The sequence below is a fragment of the Triticum aestivum genome, chromosome 2B (genome assembly GCF_018294505.1).
Source record: "Triticum aestivum cultivar Chinese Spring chromosome 2B, IWGSC CS RefSeq v2.1, whole genome shotgun sequence".
In the NCBI taxonomy this organism is placed as follows: Eukaryota; Viridiplantae; Streptophyta; class Magnoliopsida; order Poales; family Poaceae; genus Triticum; species Triticum aestivum.
This window is the reverse complement of record NC_057798.1, coordinates 456211097-456232033: the sequence shown is the minus strand read 5'-3', so window position 1 is coordinate 456232033 and position 20937 is coordinate 456211097. Positions and strand designations below refer to the sequence as shown.

Genomic DNA, 20937 nt, shown 5'->3' with positions numbered 1-20937 from the left:
CCAGATCCGTCTCCTCCTCCATTCCTCCACCATGGAGGACCAACAGGAGATGATGATGGCGTCCGTTAAAGGTTGCTCGCGAGCTCCAATGGAGACACCCTAACTGCATGACGCCAAACTAGCACGAGGCCAAACACCACCAAAAGTCAAGCTAAACCTAAAACTACTACTCGTATAACACAGAAACATAGGAAGGCACCGGACTCCTCCGTCATCTCCACTCCGACCAACAACGCCAGTGGCGCAGATCCGGGCCCTGCCCGAGCACTCTCAAGGACAAGAGAGGAGAAGGGTCGAGAGGAAGGGGGAGAACTAATTTGGCCAGGATCGGTCCTGGTTTATTCGAATACCATTGCTCCACACAGTCCATTCTACAAACATCTGTGATTCTGAATGTGTTTTCCTACCCTACAATCTCACAATCATGTGAAATCTAATTGCCCAAAACGACTCATTCATTTTAAGCTGCTAAACAGCTCAAAGCACGCCTCATTCTGTCAAAGCGTTGGGCATGGCTCGTTCTTGCAAGTGCACTGAGAGACATGTTGCACAGCTTAACAAAACTAGACAAACAGCTTAACAAAACTAGACAAACGTAATCACAAGTGAGCAGCACAATGGTCACAAGGGAGCAGCTTGACTCAACAGATCAAAAGCACGTACTACAACAGACACCATTCAAACACCAGATCGAATAGAAAGTCTTGAGAGTACCTTTTATTCATTATTTATTATATATTCCCCAACAAGGCAGCACAACACCGATGTCTTCTTAACTCGAGGCTATCGTTATTTTGTACTCCTGATAGTTACGCCTGATAACTTCGATCCTCGGTCGCGTCTAGAAAGGTGCACACACATCACTCAGCAGCCTTTCCTTTCCGGCGGTTGCTGCCGCCTGCGGAGGCTCCGGTGCCTCCCATCTCCACCAGGTAGCAGATCATCGAGTCCATGTCCTCTCCGAATATACTGTAGGCTTCCATCACTTGCATGTAGCTAAAGCCCATTGTCAGAAGCAACTGCATGCTGCGAGTCAGCACCGTGTCTGGGAGTACGAAACAATTCTCGCTGCCTCTATCCGCCGCCGAACCAGACGATCCACTAACTACAGAGCACGAAAGCATCCCAGTTTCAGGCAAACAACCGATCAATGGAACACTATAAATTTCCTCAAACGACAAGGGAGGGATGCTTACTTGCGGCGGACGAAGATGGCTCTGCCCCTGACCTTGATGACTCTCTGAAGTTAACTTGCTGCTGGTTCAGATACTCTGCCCGAGAGGCCTCCATCACCATCCGCTCTATTTCCTTCTCAGTTAACTCCAGATCAGAGTAGAGTCGCCCTTCAGCCAAAAGTGCCTAAAATTGCACCAACACAAGCATCAAGCCCACGCTATTTGATGATTTGACCTGTTTACTTACGAACATGCTTTGATGGAAAGTAAGAACACAGAAAGAAATAGACAACTCACGTTCTCAATCTGCTGATCTTGCTGAGCTTTTATTGCAGCCTTCACTTGGTCTCTGTCAACACTGTTGGTCTATACACACAAACAGTTCACAAAACCATCCATTACAAAATGTTAATAGGGAAATAATAACCACCAAGAATCATGCCCGACAAGGAAGTTTCCCAAGGCTTACCCCTCTAAGGGAGCTAAATCCAAGGCCTGCCCCAACTGTCAGCCGACGAGGATCAACAACTGAATTATAATGGTTACCGTGATGGTAACTTAACCTAACTGGAGGAACATCTGTGTTATAACTTCCCTGAAAAATGTTAATAGGCTCTGCAACAAGAGCGAACCGGATATGAGACTGAGAGTGAGAGAGCTAAGGTTACAAAGATGCAGGGTTAAAATGCTAGACCAAAATTTACCTGTACTGTATGAATATATGTGGATTGGACGATTGTACATCTCAGCAAATGCCTGGATCTCAATGTTATTGCCATATACCTAGAAAATCAGGTAACCAATCAACATAAAATCCATTGCAATTATAAAGAAGCTAAGGTGCTAACTTTTTCCTTGTATCACATGACTCCTTTTTTGTATTTGATTTGAAGGCAGCTGCTGACTATGGGTGTGTTTGTTTGAGCCCCAGCCAAAATTTTGGCAGGACAGAAAATTTGGTAAATCACTGTTATTTGGATTATAGCCATTGCACCTGCTAATTTTTTGGAGCCAACTAAGTTCGCAAATACTTTGACAACTTGTATTACTTATTGCTTAGTCTGATACCGATTCAATTTTATGATGAGCCAACAGAATGGAAACTGAGACTAGTATGAGCTGCTATTAGACATGGCTAAGTAGGATTAGTTGCGCAGCTGCATGAACGGAACTAAACATGCGCTATTCAAACGGTCGCAGATGAAACGTGGCGCGCTTGCTTCCGTCAGCGTGTACTCATCCCGTTAATCTGTCACACTAATTGCTCTAATATTATGGTACAGAAGGAGGCCCCACATACGTAGAGCAGGTGAGCTGGGCTGCCAATTTTTTGGCGAGAGTTTTGCACGCCATCGGTGCGCCCATGCGTTGGCAAAAATTACACGGGAACTTGAGGGCGGGCTTTGGCGAACCAAAATTTTGGCATCCGTCAAATCTTACGGGCAAGCCATAAAAATTGGTATGCCTCGTATTGGTTGTAAACCAAACATACCCTATATACATTGAAGCAGTACTGCTGTACTAAAAAAAACTCATGTGTGCAGTAGAACAGGTCAAGAAGTAGGGAGAAGTGCATGCCTCACTGCCTCCCCATATGAAAGCACATATACTACCAAATACAAAATAAATAGCACATTTTAAATAAGTCTCTGCAGGAGTACAAGATCTAGACAGGTGGAAAATGCTTGTGCGGGGGAACATGAATGACGTATAAAATCAAACAGGAGTCGATAAAATAATTAATTCAATTGGAAAAGGCATTCTAATCATGGAAGACATCTTGTACAAATGAGGGACAAACAAATATGTGAGTAATAATTCGCCTACCCATTTTAAGCAAGCATACCAGGCATGTAAAACCCTACCTTGTCTTTTCTTTTCCTTTTACAATATGGTGTAAAGCCTTCCGTCATGAACTGAGAAAAATGATCCCGCTCCCTTTCCTGGAGTGAAAAAAGAAAAACACAATGAGCACTTCAATTGCCTTGCTACTGAGTATTAACTACGCCAGTCCAAAATAGGTAAGAAATTTGGAAGTTTGCATCAGTTTGCAAATAGATGTAATTTTGGGCTTCTGGGTGAACATTTTTATAAAATGCCCTTATTAATGACCTACATAAATGTTTATAAAGTCCATGGGGTTAACTATGCCGATAACTCAAAAGTTTAAAAAGTATTAACTCCTCTTGTTTTGCATGCATGAAGCTAATAAAATGACAAGTACGTTAAACCAGATGAAGTAATAACAGTTTTATTCCATGTATTATGCTATGTCCCAAACACAAAGAAGCCACGTAGTTTGCGCACACTTTCACCTGCTTACACTGAATTACCAAATAATACCATACTGTAGAGCATTTTGCTAGGAAAGCTAACTGTGGAAATGGTGGCCACATGGGCAGTAGCGTAACTAAAAAATTCTGCTGTAAACCACAGGGCACATTGCTAAATAAAGGTGAGTGGGTAAATGATAAAAAACTGCAAACAACCTAAAATAATATATAATCAGATACATTCCTGCAGGCAGAAAAGAAAATTGTCAAATCAGCAATATGCCATACATTGATATTCAATTGCGCAGTTGATTCACAATGAAATTGGCAGAATTTTGCGTTATTATGGCACATAATATCAGTATTTGATGATATTCTTTCAAAAAAATACCAAAAAGAGTAAGGTAGCAACAAGTTTTGATGGGAATGGCTGCAAGTGTTTTTAACAAGGTGCTGCCTGAGTTACTGGGTGCTACCTCTGAAGCTATCTTGCTTAATAGACGGCTCACTATCACCAATCAGCCAGGCAGCAACCTATACCAGTCATCAACTAGAAGACTGGAACTAGGTTAAGTTAAACTACATACTATCCAGCAAATATCATTTACGTCTAGGTAGCATCTACGTTCTTGGTAAGCTTAGAACTTTTTGTTCTTCTAGATTTTGCCGGTTTACCCTTGTAACTTTCACACCTTCTTGGTGTTCTCCTTATACAAACAACACACATTTTAGCACATGTCCAAGAAAAAAATATGTCTAGATTATTGTAAACCTAGCAAGTGGGATGAACAAGGAGACAAGGAAATAATATGCTAAAATAATGAATAGCCAGAGTTTGTGAATTGAGTTAATGAATTAAAAGTGTCGGGATAAGTGCTATTATGCTACTCACTGGCAACAAATGATTGTCTTGAAAACACAAACTCAACTCTGGAAAAATTACTACTCAGATGAAAAGATGCAACCTACCATATAGTCAACACACATCTGCCTAGCCATATCATAAGTTTCTGGATCACCATAAACTTGATCAGCAACTGCTCTGAACAGGCAATTCCCATCTGCTGTCATCTTTCTTATTTCAAACCCTTTCACTCGCCTTAGGTCATGTTCGAACATATGCTCCCTTTCCTGAGGGAAATAGAATACATCAGGACCAGTACAAAATTATATACTTACTCACCCTGTACGTAGAAATCAGACACTAATAAATATAATCAAGAGATAATGACATTGGCATATCTACTTACTAATCAGAATAAGCAATCAAAGCAATCACCTATTATTATACTCTTAACTAAAAACAGCTCCGCACAAGTGCACCATTCAGTGTACGTAGCAAAACAGCCACTAACAAACACTCCCTCCGTTCCTAAATATTTGTCTTTTTAGAGATTCAAATAGACTATCACATACGGATGTATATAGACATATTTTAGAGTGTAGTTTCACTCATTTTGCTCCGTATGTAGACACTTCTTTAAATCTCTAGAAAGACAAATATTTAGGAACGGAGGGAGTATAAGCAAGAGACATTGAAATATTATAGACCAGGATTACATAGGCATATCTACTTACTAGTCATAATAAGCAATTAAAGCAATTAATCATAGTCCTAACTAAAAACAGCTCCATGAAAGTGCACCATTCAATGTGCGTAGAAAAGTAGCCACTAACAAATATAAGCAGGAGACATTGAGATTTCATAGACCAGGATTATTTAGGCATATCTACTTATTAATCATAAGAAGCAATTAAAGGAATCATCTATCATTCATACTCCTAACTAAACCCAGCCCCACAAAAGTGCACCATTCAGTTGCAAGGAATCCAAAACATCTACGCCATTATCTTCAAATGATCAATGTTGATGTAGTACATAAACTAACTATACTAACTATAGGCGTAAGATCCAAAATTAAAGTCCACGCATAACAGAACCAGACAAGAGATCATACCGAGTCATCATAGCTAGAGGTGTAACAGGCACCTTGCTCATCTGCACTATTGTACCCTTCACAATCAGCAAGTGACCTAGGGGAAGAAGGGCGAGAACCCGAAGCAGATGTCCAAGCTGCCACTGGTGGCCAAGCAGCTGGCCTTCTTGAAGATCCAATCCGCACACCATTTGAGCTTCCAGATCCCATTCTCCTCAACCCATTATTACCAGATGATGATGGTTTTGGTGGTGGAACTGGAGGAGGCGGCGGGTGTGATGCTGCGCCGGTTATCTGCGATGGCACAGTGCCTGACTGCACAGGATTCGCCTGCTCAAACTGATCCAAAAGCTGGAGTCCTGACAGCTCCATCAAGAAAGGGGGATCGGTCGCATTGTTGTCATCCTTGGGAGGTTTCTCTCTCTCAGATCCCTCTTCCACAGGACTTGAGCTCTCAGACACAGTTTCAACCAGCCTTGAAGGATCATTGCTACTACTTTCGCCACCCTCAAGTAGATGCTCAGTTGTATCACCTGAAGCCAAGAGCTCCAGTGGCTGCGGCTGCACCGTAAGCTCCTCCTCCCGGGCAGCTGCTGCTGGCTGGTTCTGCTGCTGCTGCTGCTGCTGCTGCAGTGCCTGTGAGCCCGAGCGAGCCGAGTTGGACGAGGAGCCACCGGGCCCACGCTGCACGAAGATCCTCGTCATTCCCCAGTTTCGTCAGCGAAGGCTCCGCGTCTCAACACCAGCAATCCTCTGGAATTAGAGGGATATAGGGGCGCCCTTGTCCCGTGTACGGACCTTGGGAGCGGTGAACCTGAGGCCTCCGCCGCCGCTGCCAACGAAGCTGCTCCTCTCGTCGTCGCCGGCGGCCAATCTGAGCATTAGACTGCCAATTCTCATCAGAACCAGGGCGACGCCGCTGACCTCGAGGCCTCAGATCACAAAACCCTAGCTCCCCCGAGATCGAGACGCGCAGGCTATCCCCGGACGGCAAGGGCGGCGCACCACCCTCCCAAAACCCTGAATAGCCCGCCAATTCGATCAATCTCGATGAAACAACAACCAAATTTCCTAGGGTTCCGTCGGGGGGTCGAGCGGGTTACCTCGTCGGGGAATCCGGTGGGCCAGGCGACGGGGACGGCTCCGGGCTGAGGAGGGTACACCGCGCTAGGGTTTATGGGACGAAGATTCGCGTCGTCGCGTGATTCTGTCGCTGGCGCTTTGGGGATTCAGTTTTGGGTGGAGAGAGAAAGAGTAGCAGTAGGTGAGGCTGGGAAGAAGACGATGGAGAGGAAGGAGGGAGACGAGGGGCGAGAGCGTGCCAACATTTTATAAGTGGAGAAGGGAGATGGCCATCCGAGGATGACATGTGGGACCCTAATAGCAGCGTCTGTGAAGAATGGACGGTAGTCACTACGCCCTTGGTTATGTGTTGCCACGAATCCAATTGCCCAGTTTGTGGCTTTGTATTTGCGTAGATAGATAGGACCGAGGCCCAATTCGACCACGATTTCTTTCTTTTTCTTCTTCTCAAATTCTTTTTGTGGAATTTTTTCTCAAAGTTATTCTTTAGTCTGATAATGAGCAGGTGATCTCGACTCATAACTCAACGGTTTTTCTGCGACTGCAAGTTCGGCAATTTTTCACAACTGCATGTTGCATGCAAGTGTCTTTGACGACGTTTCTTTAAGTTATGCCCTAGCAAAGTAGATGTTGCAGCGTCTGAGATAGCTAGATCTTCTTTAGTTTACTCAAATATTTGTGCGTGGGTCAATTAAACCCCTTAGTTTTCTCATGCAGTCGCTTGTAAAGGATGTACAATCTTTGATAAGGAATAAAAAAACCGAGGCTTGTTAGCAAAAAAAGAAGTTTTACCTTCCTGTTATATCCATATGTCACGCCATTCTTTATATATAAAACCTCCGCCTCCCCTCCATTCCCGCCAAGGCGCTTCAATATCGCACTTATTGGTCTATGAACGTGTCCATTTAACCCATCTATCAAGCTAATTTGAAATATTCGAAAAAACACAAGAAGCTAATTAAAGAAAGAAAATCGCCAAATGTGTACAACAAATAAACCAACTAATCTACCGAAGCCCCTCGATGGTGTCGTTGAGACTACCCACGGACCAACTTGTGATGTCGTCCATCTAGGGGGTTCCACCCCGACTTTCCTCTCATGTCCTTGTTATACGTGCACCACATTGCCTAGGTAGTACTGTCATCGCAAGATATGCCATTTTACTCAATTTCCCTTCTATGGTAATGCCCCTACCTTCCCGCCCTATGGTGGCATGCGGTTGCACATCATGTACGCTCCACACCACTAGCAACTATACCGGGCACTACGGATGTTAATTGCCGTCACATGTGGAGGCAAAAACGAAGGCGACACCAACACCAAGGCCCTGGTTGGGGCATATACCGTGCTTGCGCTAGAACTCACAAAGAGAAAGAAGCCGAGGGAGAGGAGGTGGGCGAGCGTCCAACGGCGTAGACATGAAACTGTGAGAGAGAGATCGAGAGAATGCAAGAGAGTGAGATGCTGAAACATGGAGGATGTAAAGAGGGAGAAAGAGACACTGAAGTCCACGCGTTGGTGATGTGTCTTCATCGAAGACCACGACGAGGAGGGTGCAACATTTTTAACGGCCCGAATGTACAGAGATTTTGGACAGTATACGAAGACCTAACACAAAAAGGTATGTGATGAAGATGGTGCTCGCATTTATTTCTGGATTTATTTCGGGATTTCCGGCAATGCACATTCAGTGGGAGGAGACGTTCCCGTCGATGACGAGGTGCCTATGGTGACTTCGTAAATTTCAAGATGATATGCCGGCTATGTGCTTCGGAGGTGCTTATAGGGGTAGGGTGTGCGTATGTGCGTTCATAGGGATGAGTGTATGCACGTGTATAGTATGCATTTTTTTAACACAGTACAGACGCAAATGCTCATATACACGCGCATAGATTCACCCCTATGAACGCGCACACGCACCCCCTACCCCTATGAGCAACTTCGAGAGACTGAAACGTCATATCATCTTGAGATTTTACGAAGTCACCGTAGGCGCCTCGTAGTCGACGGGAACATCTCCTCCCACTAAACAGGCATCGTCGAAAATCCTAAAATAAATTCAGAAATAAATGCGAGCACTAGGAACCCTGGTGGGCTGGGGATACTACTTATCCTCCTAACCATTCAATCACAAGTTTTTTTTTTTGGTTCGCGTCTATATTTCATTTTTGAACAACACAAACATATGTATACGTGGATTTCCTTTTCCGGGACGTGTAAATTTCCCCTGATCCCCTCCGGCCCTTTTGAGACGTGTAGTTTTTCAATTCGGATCTCCGGGCGTACGACATCGGACCATGCTCTCCACACAAATCTGGGAACAAAGCTTTGGCTCCTTGCGGCACTTTTCCTTGTGGGCTAGGACCATGACGGATCGCCTTCACGGGATCCGCGGCCAGACCGAACTGATTAGAGAAAACGAGAAGCAGCGGCGCAAGGCAAAGTCATCCGATGCTTTACACGCACTCATTCTTGCCGCAGATGCTACTGTCATCGCAGCAACGGAAAGCCATGGCTCTACAGGACACGAAACTTTACGGCAATTAGAGCATACTAGAGATTGACGCGCGCTTTGCCGCGCCATCGTTAGACATGTTTCCTTTTTATTTTACACTAGTAAATGTGCACGTGCAACGCACGTATTATCATATAAAAAATCATCATTCATTCTAGAAAACAATGAACAAAAATATAATAGTGTGCTAACATGAGGCAATATTTAGTGAACATATTTATCGATCATGAGTAAACTGACAATGTTCAAGGGGAATTTTTTAAAAGTATATCACAATTTTGTGGACCAAATCCTTTTCGAATCCTTGTCGACGAACAAGTCATGTGAATATAAATTTTACATTGATATTATGATTTTTTTTAAAAAAATAGACAAAGGCACGACCATGAAGAAATCGATGCACAACAATATGTATTTTTAAAAGGACACCACCAGTTCACACACATAAATGATATACATGTTTCAAAAACATAACCAAAAATGAACATGGGTATAATGAGTAATCATGCTTGCAGGCATGGCATAGAGGGAGTGCAAATTTCCATTCATTTCTAAAGAAAAGGGGGAATGTCCCAATCAATTCTGGAAACATAGTCATGCGGTACAAATGTTGAACCTACTCGCACAACCAGTGTAATGAGCGCATCATTCATTATACTCATCATTTACCAGGTTGCAGTAACCTCCTTTTCAAAAAAAAAATTACCAGGTTGCAGTAAATTGAAGTCTTGCAAGAGCGGGTTTGGTCAAGTCAGCCATGTAGTAGTTGCGAGTGACCTGGTTCCTAACAACATTGGCCATCTTGCGAAACTCCTTGTGCATGAGACTGGAGAACGCAAAGGCTTGGTCTGCTGCGTCTTCGTCATCTCCTCTTGTCAATAGGACCACGGTCATCTCCTTTTCAGCAGCTAGCTGCACCATCTCTTCTTGTTTGACAGGTCAGAGGCCAATAGGAGTGGACATTGTAGAGGTAGTTGGTCCCCATGCTGAACTGAACCGTGGCACTGCTGTTGCGAATTACTACATCGGGTCAGAGTGCAATGCATGTTAGATGGTTATGGTTTATGATAACCTTTGTAGGAGTTTAACAAGACATATTAAGGTACTGAAGATCGAAGGTGGCACGTGCATAAAAGTTTCAGGCGGTATTTCCATTTCCAGCGAACTGAACAAATAAAGTAGAAAAGGACAAGCTAATGCCATGTGTGCACAACCAGCATATGAAAGGCCAATGAAGTACACGAGGGCATCATTTGAGTTCATGGATAATCGGTGAACAAGAGGGCATCATTTTTTCAGTTTAGAAACAATACAAATTGGCAATGCATGTCAATCCGCAAGTACATAAGAGAGGTGAAACTATCTTACATAGTTGTGCATGTTTAACATGAGCTTAGTTTGTGAAGCATTTGTCAAACACCCAAGAAAAGAATACGAAAATAGATTGAAGCACATGTACGACCGAGGCTACGGTGGAATTTGCCAGAGATGAACGTGACTTTCGACGCACAATAGACCGTTCGAAGGACCTGAATATGTACAAAACCCATAATACCTTATTATTGATAATTATACGACATGCTTTCAAAGTATGAAAATGTGCTTATTAACAGAAATACATTGAGATAGGATGCAGATCAGGAAAACGTACCAGTAACTTTGACCCAACCCGATGTAGCCGAGTTCACTGGATCTTCTCCCCAACAACTTCATTGTAGTTTCTGCACAATAACACATTTTCTGAAGAAATATATTCTGCACACGACCAACGGTTTCTCTGAAGAAATGTATTCTGCACAATAGATTAAAGTTTCTGCATGATAGTTCAAAAAAGATGGACATTAACAAACAAGCAAGCGGGCCGAAAGGAGAAACATGTAATCCAAGTGTGCTCCCTAACCACAGATCTATCAACATAATACACAACAAATCACAGAAGTGTGTTCTTGAGTTTTCCTGAAAATATAAGCTGTTGTGTACCCAAATAAGATAGATTGAACCAACCTGCGCGACATAAACACTTGCAACAGAGCATGTATCAACATTTTCCTTTCCTCTTCCTTTCCCTTGATTCTCAGGGAAATCTGATGGCCCAAAACTGGAGCACAAAAAAGTGTTAGCTGATGCTGAACCATGGGCTAATCGGCGAGTGAATAGCGAAAGCTAATAACTATGACAGATTCTTGATGTCACTAAGACCACAACATTTTAACTGTGTGTGCCCCCCTCTTTTGCGCTCAATTCCATAAGGTTTTTTTCTGTTCAGCCTCTCTCTTCTTTCCTCCAAATCTAAAGTGTTAGGACACAAAAAAAATCATTTTGAAGGAAGTGGAAGTGCACTAACAGCATACTGAAGCTAGAGACATCTATTACGATTACAAAGGCAAAAATAAGATAGCAGATGCATGATACTAATCTCTGAATATCGTGAACGAATATTTGAAACTGACCAAAAGTTCAATAAAAAATTTGGGCCTTAAACAATATTGACTGATAAGAGTATTTGGTACCTAAATTTACCTTCCAATTCATCACAACAATATTTAATATCACGATACAGGATATGACATACTTAAAGGGAGACGTCATGATTTAAGTTACTGCGAAAAGGGTAGTTCAGAGCTCTGTAACATTTGCATACCAATCACACTACATCATAGCCTATAAGAAAGGATAACAAGTGGGGAAAGACATACCCTTCCTTCCACTAAATCCTGTGTGCCAATGTTGACAACAATGATTAAATATTGCAGCCGCCAGCGGCCAACCCCGCCACCGTCGCCCGTGGCGGCGCCTCCTTCCTTGGCGCTCACCCTTGCTTTAGATTAAAAAACTCCTGCAGAAACACCGCACAAAATTCACCATTCAAACCAAACACCACACTGAGCTCATATTTAGTTCAGCATAATCTGAAGAATAAACATTCAAATGAAATCCCATGAGTATTCTGTGACCACCGGAATAGAAGCCAACCCAGTGTCGTGAAGACATTTACAAAGAAAAGCCTAATTTCTGAAGTTTCCTGCGCAAAACAGAGATGTAATGCCTACAGATTATAGAATTGCCATTTGTGTTAATAAAGGAAATGTATAGGATAATCTATAGTAAGCATGCATGTGCAACGCACGTCTAACACAAATGTACATTGTATCAAACATCCAGAAAATTAGAAATATTATTCTTTGTGAACCAGTATGCCTTTTTTTAAAGATGAATCAGTATGCCTCTTTAATCCAAATATCAGACCATCTTTCATATATGTTACATCAATTATATATTCTCTTGCAAAAATACACACTTTTTCAATATATAGTTCCCCAAACACATTAATCTCCTGCAAGTGAATTCTGGTGAAGTTCGTGTGCCAGTAGGCGCCAGCGGAGGTGAACGCCGAGCAGGTGGGGCGTAGGGCGGTGGAAGGGGGTCAATTCATGCCGGCGAGCCTGGTGCAGAGCCAGCATGACCTGCTGCAGATCGCCGCCGCCGAGGGGATCACCGTCGTCCATGCCACGGTGCCCGCCACCGCCGTCGTCGAAGCGACTATTTCTTATTTCTGAATCCAGTTTCATGGCTTTGTACACTGGACAGACATTTTTTCATACCACATTCATGATCTCATCCATATAATGTACAGCTTGTAAAAACTTACACAAGCATGCTATCATCAACCTCAACATTACCCAGTTCATTTAACATTATGCTTCTTGCCATCATCAGAGTACTTGTTCTGTATGACACGATAGCAATACCATCAGATGAAATAGTTACCGCCAGTAAACAAATACATGAACTAATATGAATATAAAGTTCACGACTTCCACCAACCTGAATAGGTTTGAAAAGCAACCATGTAATCCATCGTTCTATCATATTTACCCAAAAAGGGTTTCGCCCCGCTTTATAAATAATAAAGCAAACCAGACATTACAGACGGCAATACCATAAGAAACGAAAGACAAACACGACCGGATACAAAACACTACGGAACAACTAACGAGCTCCGAAGGATCCGTAGGATCTCGAAGCCCACGACGGCCGCAGATCATGCCATCAACGCAACTGCGACAAGGAAGCTATTCGTCGCCGGAAGAAAGCCACGCTCCGCCCCTCCCAAGGCCAACCTGTTATCCTGTCGCAGCCTCCGGAGAGGGCACCCCTGCCCTCTCGTCCTGGATCAAAGGACGTCGTTCCGTCGGCAGGCAGAGCAGCTCACCCCCGAGCACGCATGAACATGCCAACCAGTTGCGGGGGATAGGACAACATCTGTGGCGACCTCGCCTCTGTAGGAAACCCATATATCGCGACCGTCTCTGGCCAAGACCCAAAAGCCCACCGCAACTCCCGAGCAGGGACACTACTGAAGATTGGCAGACCACCACCGCACCAAACTGACCACGAAGAGCTCCCAAGGCGGCGTCTTCAAGAAGTAAGCGACGCCGATGCGCCGTCGCCATCCAATCCAGAGATTTTAGGCTTTAGACTACAAATCACCCTCCTGCAATTAACAATAGTGTGTACACATCTATTCCTCCCAAATCACAGTACCTTAATTTCAGAAACTAATGGCCAGTCGAAAAAGACAGACAATTTATCGGAAAGTCGTCAGCAGTCTGGCAATCAGATAGAAGGGAGAAATGAATTGGTCATGCAACAGACCTTCATTGGAGAAAAGAATATACAACACACTGGGATATGATTATGCTAAAAAGAGAACATACCTGAGAGGAAGAGCTATCAATTACCATGCAAAAGCTGCTCTTATTGGCAATGAAATGGCTCTAGGTCAAAAATAGATGTGTGATCTTGACTTTGTTTAAATGAAAGGTGTTGGCTTATTAAATTTACAGGACTAAAAACACAACATGCACATATTATCACTTGAGTTTGCATGGAAGGTCCACTCCCTAGCCCATTGAACATATTCAGTAGAAAGTAACGGAAGCACTAACAAGAGTAATAAAAAAAGTAAGACTGTGATCAGAAGATTATAGCTTACCAAGATTTTTTTTCCTGCCTACACTGAACTTCTTAACATCATGGCTGCGGAAGAGACAAAAGAGAAGTATACACTTGATTAAATTTAAAACTGATTTCCAATAGTCCTCCTGCATCGTAGGTACCATGTTCCCTTGAAGGTAATATCAACAAAATAAATGTCTTGCAGTCTCGATGAACATAATAAACATATATGTATGGAATATAGAGTAATTCAAAAAGGAGAACTGATCCAATTGAAAGGGATTGTGTGAGGAATGAAACAACTCCATTAACAGTTCAGACCCGGATGAATCTATCTATAACAACAGTCAAATAAATAGATGAGCAGGCATACCTGAATTCCACTCCGGAAAGAGTGGGTGATTACTTTTCACGCTTATTCCCCAATAGGTATTTTATCAGATGGATCAAATGAACTCCATTGTATTAATCAGTAGTCACTGCTGTGGCAGGTTAGTTCTTGGTGTTTCAGGCCAAAAGATGAGCTCCAAGAGTTTCTGAAATCAGTCTAGCACTCTAGCTAGCATAGGATTACACCACCCATCATTCTTCGCATGATTTGTGGTACAGGATGGCGCCGCACCACTCCTACAATTGACGTGTGGTTAAAGTGTGACCAGCAGCTGCATTCACCTCAAAAGAAAAACAATAATTGGTATAGACCTAGAGGAAACTGAGTGAGAAATAGCTCCGATTAAGCATTCATAATTTGGTTCTGCAGTAAAAACATGGTCAGAACATAAATTACCTAAGACTCTGCTGTACGGAAGCTCTAACTCCATCATCTTTTCTGTGTCCTGCATATAACATCTTTAGTATTTCAAGCATGATGTAGGAAAGAGTTATTTTAAAGCCTAATTGATCATGGAAGAAGCAAGAAGAGCTTACCTTTGATCCAGAATTGCAGACCCAACGATTTCTTTGCTATAATAGCCCTTGTGAAGTGCTCTTGCCTCATGAGTGTCACCTACCTCCGTTGAAATATAGTTGTGCCAGACCAAACCTCAAAAATTGACCCAAACACAGATTCAACTGACTGCTAGAGCAGCTAGCTAGGCATGACAAATTTCTATAAACTTGCACAAATATCTACCTAATTAGTTTGAAACGAAACCAACTGCTGGTATTCTTGAAAGATAAATCTATAGATCACTGACCCATGTATAGTTTCAGAGTTTCTCGTTTCTTTGTGGTGCACACTTTTGAGTATAGCAGAGCTCATCTTCTCACCACGATTGAATTGATCAGCACGCATCAGGATGATATCCTGATAGTCCACGCCGTCAAGCTGACGCCGGGTTGCTGCTTGAGCCCACTCATCATGCTGCCACCAGGAACTTGTGCGAGGTCTGCGCGACCTTGACTGACAGGGGACCTAGTCTTGTAGGACCGCTTTAGTTTCTTTGTCGCTAACGGCGAGGCGTACACGGTGACGGAGGTGGGAGCGACGAATGTGGGATTTGGGAACATCACCGTCTTCTTGACCCACGGCCGGTTCTTGGGGACACCCTGTTCGCCGCCGACAAGCCCAAGCGACGGCGGCGTGCCGACCTCGGCTCCTTCCGCGCCCCACTCGATCCGCTTTTCCTTGGTGCGGCAGGCCCGGAGGGAGCGGCTTAAGCTCCATGGAGGACTTCTAGGTCCTCGCGACGGGCTTTTGGGTCTTGAGCGGATCGGCGACTGCCATGATGGCGTCCGTTGCGTGGGCGGCAGCGGAGGCGGGGAGGGCGTCCGTGCGGAGAGGGGGAGCACGGCGGTGGGGAGGGAGGCGGGGCGCAGTTGGGGCAGAGGATGATGCGTTTAGCGGCGTGATGTGCGGCGGTCTGTTTGCCTGGGGTGGATCGCACATCGCGGGGGGCAGGACGTGCGTCGAGTCTGCCTGGCAGAACATTTAATCTGGAGCGTTAATTTATGCGGCAGATCTTTGATGTAATATGGATTGTCGGATATGGGTTAGTTTGATTGATCTAACGTCTCTGGTACTCTTGTGTACAATTTGTTGTGTGGTTTTAGGGGTATTCAAGTTTGCTTTTTTAATAGTAGTAGAGATTATTAGTAGTAGAGATGATATTATGGTCCGTGGCTTCGTTGTGCTTCGCTCTTGCTCGATAGAGACAATATCTACATGCGAGGTGAACTAAATTGTTTTATGGGTGGTTATGGCATTCTTATGTATAACACACCAATCAATATATGTTCGCCTGGGGGTGGACTCAAACAAATAACGCATGAGCGGTCCACTCTCTTATAGGTGGACCCGCCAGCTCCCCAAAACCTTGATGGACTAGGAGTCAATATTCCTTGAGAGTTTAGAACCTTAAAAGATATGACAAGGGGCAGTAAAAAAATAGCATCAGTATTTAAAAAAAATATAATGTTCAGATCTGCCATTCAACATTCGACAAAACTTTTGAACAAATAAAGAAACTGGACCAGCACTGCTCCGGCGAGGAAAATTTCGGGTAGTTCCCGGTTACGGTGGGCGGTCGGGGACCGAGCGATGCGCGTTTCTCTCATACACGTACACGTGTGTGTGCGAGGCGTTGACTCTAACTGAACCCGAGCGAGACGTTGGGCTCTAACTGAACCCGAGCGATTGCACTGCAGGCTACGCGTTACTGAACCTGAGCGATCGATCGATGGCTGTTGACTGAACCCGATCGAGCGATTCCTTCGCTACTGCTGCTAACTGAAGCCGATCGATGCTGCCTCTCTGGATGAACAGTGAGCGTTGCGGGGGGTTGGATGAACAGTGAGCGATGGTGTTGCCTCTAGATGAACAGGCCCCCGTGGTGTGGAGGGCTGGATGAACAGGACAACCCCGTGGAGGGCTGGATGAACAGTAGACGGTGGAGGGGTGCCCATGGAGGGGTGGTTGAACAGTAGCCGGTGGAGTAGCGCGCAGTGGAGGCTGGATGAACAGGAGCCCGTGGAGGTTGGAGGAAGTCGACGGTAGCCCGTGGAGGCTGGAGGAGGTCGACGATGGAGATGAACAGTATTCCGTGGAGTCCCGTTTTGCGGTACGCCACACCCCTCCCGATGAACAGGACCCTTGTTTCGACCGTAGCGCTTCAACACAAGTCCGTTTCATCTGTTTTGTGGTACGGCACACCCCTCCCGATCAACAGGACCCTCGTTTCGACCGTAGCACTCCAACACAAGTCCGTTTCGTCCGTTTTGCGGTACGCCACACCCCTCCCGATCAACAGGACCCCCGTTTCGACCGTAGGAGGTCCGTTTCCTCCGTTTTACGGTACGCCAGACCCCCTCCCGATGAACAGGATCCCATTTCGAACGTGGCCGGTCGAACACAAGGCCGTTTCCTCCATTTTGCGATACGCCAGGCCTCGTTTCCATCGTCTGTTCCATCCAAGCCCTCCCGATGAACACGGCGACGCATTCCGTTCCGACCCAGCCGGTTGGCTCCCCATGAACACGATGACGACGCTGTTTCTCCGTTTCGACCCAGCCATGTACACGAGCCCTGGCCGTACATATGCGCGAGTAGGCGTTCGAGACCCCGCCCGTATGTACGTACGTGGCCGTATTTTCTTTCTTGCACACTGGCCGATGTACGTACATGTACATGCTACATGTGCGCCTCTACATCCACCAGTATGTTCGTACCTATTCGCGACCAGAATGACAACGCTACGTACGCTTCGACCAGGTGGGTCCCGACTACCAGGCACTTCCTTGCGTGTGAAGATGCAACTGGTGGGTCCCAGCACTCAGGGGGGCGAATCATTTTTTCTTTTGCCCGGACGCACTTCCTTGCGTGCGAAGGTGTAGCTGGTGGGTCCCAGCAATCAGGGGGAAAACGTTTTTTCACGAAATACGGTGGCCCGTTCAGTGGGTCCCTGCTGTCAGGTGGAGGAATCATTATTTTCCGCGTAATAAGGAGCCACTTCCTTGCTGCGGTCGTGGACCTAGCTGTCAGCCTCTCCACGTACAATCCACGTCCGATGGAAGTCGTTCCTTGACCACGTTGACCACGCCGCGCCGAGAGCACTAGGGCGGTGGACAACGGCGATGCTAGGAAGAGGATGACGCGGAGCCGGGGAAGACGCAGCAGTGGATGCCCACGCGTAGAGGAGTATGAGGGTTCACTCATTCGGCTGCGGTGTGAGGCTGCCGTCTCCGCAGAATAACATGGGGTGTGGATGCGTAGAGGGATGTCCTGGCCAGCGGTGAGAGTAGTAGGGGGCGGTGAGGCCTCCGCGGCATCACAGCCGGCCACGGGTGGCAGGAGCAGGCGGCACGACCGGCGCTGCTTTGGGCGGCTGGAGCAAGAAGACCAGAGGTTGAAGAAGCACTACGGCCGTTGGATGGACATCGTACGGTCACTAGAGCTAGAATCGTTCATATATTGACTAAAGTTGACAAAGGCCTCCGTCCCAGTCAACTTAGTAGGCCAAAAAGTCAGCCTCCCACCAAGGTGGTGTTGGGGAACGTTGCAGAAAATTAAAATTTTTCCTACGGTTTCACCAAGATCCATCTATGAGTTCATCTAAGCAATGAGTCAAGGGAGTGAGTTTGCATCTACATACCACTTGTAGTTCGCGCGCGGAAGCTTTCAAGGGGATGGTGATGATGGAGTCGTACTCGACGTGATTCAGATCACCGATGTCCAAGTGCTGAACGGACAACACCTCCGCGTTCAACACACGTACGGGACGAAAGACGTCTCCTCCTTCTTGATCCAGCAAGGGGGAAGGAGAGGTTGAGGAAGATTGCTCCAACGGCAGCACGACGGTGTGGTGGTGTTGGTGCAATAGTACTCCGACAGGGCTTCGCAAGCACGTAACGGAGGAGGAGATGTGTTGGGGAGGGGAGGGGCTGCGCCTGGAAGATGTGTACAGCAGCCCTCCCCTCACCCCTCTATTTATAGGGGAAGGGGCAAGGGGGGCCGACCCCTCTAGATGGGATCTAGAGGGGGGCGGCGGCCAGGGAGGGGGGACTTGCCCCCCAAGCAAGGGGGGCGCCCCCCTTAGGGTTTCCCCCCCAACCCTAGGCGCATGGGCCCAAGGTGGGGGACGCGCCCAGCCCTCCAGGGGCTGGCTCCCTCCCCTTTGCGGCCCATGTGGCCCTCCGGGAGGGGTGGACCCCCGGAACCTCTCCGGTGGCCCCAGTACAATACCGATAAGCCCCCGAAACTTTCCGGTGTCCGTATGACAACTTCCCATATATAAAACTTCACCTCCGGACCATTCCGGAACTCCTCGTGACGTCCGGGATCTCATCCGGGACTCCGAACAACATTCGGTAGTCACATACTAGTCTTCCTAATAACCCTAGCGTCACCGAACCTTAAGTGTGTAGACCCTACGGGTTTGGGAGACATGCAGACATGACCGAGACCACTCTCCGGTCAATAACCAACAGCGGGATCTGGATACCCATTTTGGCTCCCACATGTTCCACGATGATTTCATCGGTTGAACCACGATGTCGAGGATTCGATCAAACCCTGTATACAATTCCCTTTGTCAATCGGTACGTTACTTGCCCGAGACTCAATCGTCGGTATCCCAATACCTTGTTCGGTCTCGTTACCGGCAAGTCACTTTACTCGTACCGTAATGCATGATCCCGTGGCCAACACCTTGGTCACCTTGAGCTCATTATGATGATGCATTACCGAGTGGGCCCAGAGATACCTCTCCGTCATACGGAGTGACAAATCCCAGTCTCGATCCGTGTCAACCCAACAGACACTTTCGGAGATACCTGTAGTGCACCTTTATAGTCACCCAGTTACGTTGTGACGTTTGATACACCCAAAGCACTCCTACGGTATTCGGGAGTTACACGATCTCATGGTCGAAGGAAGAGATACTTGACATTGGAAAAGCTCTAGCAAACGAACTACACGATCTTTGTGCTATGCTTAGGATCGGGTCTTGTCCATCACATCATTCTCCTAATGATGTGATCCCGTTATCAACGACATCCAATGTCCATAGCCAGGAAACCATGACTATCTGTTGATCACAACGAGCTAGTCAACTAGAGGCTCACTAGGGACATATTGTGGTCTATGTATTCACACGTGTATTACGATTTCCGGATAATACAGTTATAGCATGAATAAAAGATAATTATCATGAACAATGAAATATAATAATACTTTTATTATTTCCTCTAGGGCATATTTCCAACAGTCTCCCACTTGCACTAGAGTCACCAATCTAGTTACATTGTGATGAATCGAACACCCATAGAGTTCTGGTGTTGATCATGTTTTGCTCGCGAGAGAGGTTTAGTCAACGGATTTGCGACATTCAGATCCATATGTACTTTGCGAATATCTATGTCTCCATCTTGAACATTTTCATGGATGGAGTTGAAACGATGCTTGATGTGCCTGGTCTTCTTGTGAAACCTGGGCTCCTTGGCTAGGGCAATAGCTCCAGTGTTGTCACAGAAGAGTTTGATCGGCCCCGACGCATTGGGTATGACTCCTAGGTCGGTGATGAACTCCTTCACCCAAATCGCTTCATGCGCTGCCTCCGAGGCTGCCATGTACTCCGCTTCACACATAGATCCCGCCACGACGCTCTGCTTGCAGCTGCATCAGCTTACTGCTCCACCATATACACGTATCCGGTTTGTGACTTAGAGTCATCCAGATCTCAGTCGAAGCTAGCGTCGATGTAACCATTTACGACGAGCTCTTCGTCTCCTCCATAAACGAGAAACATGTCCTTTGTCCTTTTCAGGTACTTCAGGATATTCTTGACCGCTGTCCAGTGTTCCTTGCCGGGATTACTTTGGTACCTGTTGGGTAACGTAGCAGAAATTCAAAATTTTCCTACGTGTCACCAAGATCTATCTATGGAGAAACCAGCAACAAGGGGAAGGAGAGTGCATCTACATACCCTTGTAGATCGTTAAGCGGAAGTGTTCAAGAGAACGGGGTTGAAGGAGTCGTACTCGTCGTGATCCAAATCACC

The 20937-nt window shown here is 45.8% G+C and overlaps 1 protein-coding gene and 1 long non-coding RNA gene across 17 annotated transcripts; both read right to left on the bottom strand.

Moving 5' to 3' along the window:
- Positions 1-693: 693 nt before the first annotated feature.
- Positions 694-6711, bottom strand: LOC123045416 (OVARIAN TUMOR DOMAIN-containing deubiquitinating enzyme 6). Its single transcript, XM_044468471.1, has 9 exons — positions 6489-6711; positions 5407-6405; positions 4418-4579; positions 3041-3118; positions 1880-1958; positions 1645-1790; positions 1473-1541; positions 1197-1359; positions 694-1105 (listed from the first exon to the last, which is right to left on the bottom strand). Exons 2-9 carry the CDS (start codon positions 6088-6090, stop codon positions 861-863), a joined length of 1626 nt encoding a protein of 541 aa, XP_044324406.1. The 5' UTR covers positions 6091-6405; positions 6489-6711; the 3' UTR covers positions 694-860.
- Positions 6712-9506: 2795 nt separating this feature from the next.
- Positions 9507-15859, bottom strand: LOC123045415 (uncharacterized). 16 transcript variants are annotated; one of them, XR_006421390.1, is made up of 7 exons: positions 14870-15858; positions 14730-14778; positions 11680-14604; positions 10988-11081; positions 10635-10704; positions 10352-10512; positions 9507-10003 (listed from the first exon to the last, which is right to left on the bottom strand). It is a non-coding gene; the product is annotated as an uncharacterized lncRNA (long non-coding RNA). The 16 variants fall into 16 exon arrangements; XR_006421397.1 differs by having other exon boundaries at positions 9507-10512; positions 14870-14984; positions 15075-15858; XR_006421398.1 differs by having other exon boundaries at positions 9507-10512; positions 11680-14569; positions 14870-14984; positions 15075-15858.
- Positions 15860-20937: the final 5078 nt, after the last annotated feature.

What these genes read in the sequence shown, in the direction of transcription:
- LOC123045416 (XM_044468471.1), bottom strand. Translation starts at nt 6,090, where the DNA reads ATGACGAGGATCTTCGTGCAGCGTGGGCCCGGTGGCTCCTCGTCCAAC. An exon ending in AGATGTGTGTTGACTATATG is followed by an intron (nt 3,119 to 4,417) that starts GTAGGTTGCATC and finishes TTTTCACTCCAG; the next exon opens with GAAAGGGAGCGGGATCATTT. An exon ending in GCCATCTTCGTCCGCCGCAA is followed by an intron (nt 1,106 to 1,196) that starts GTAAGCATCCCT and finishes CGTGCTCTGTAG; the next exon opens with TTAGTGGATCGTCTGGTTCG.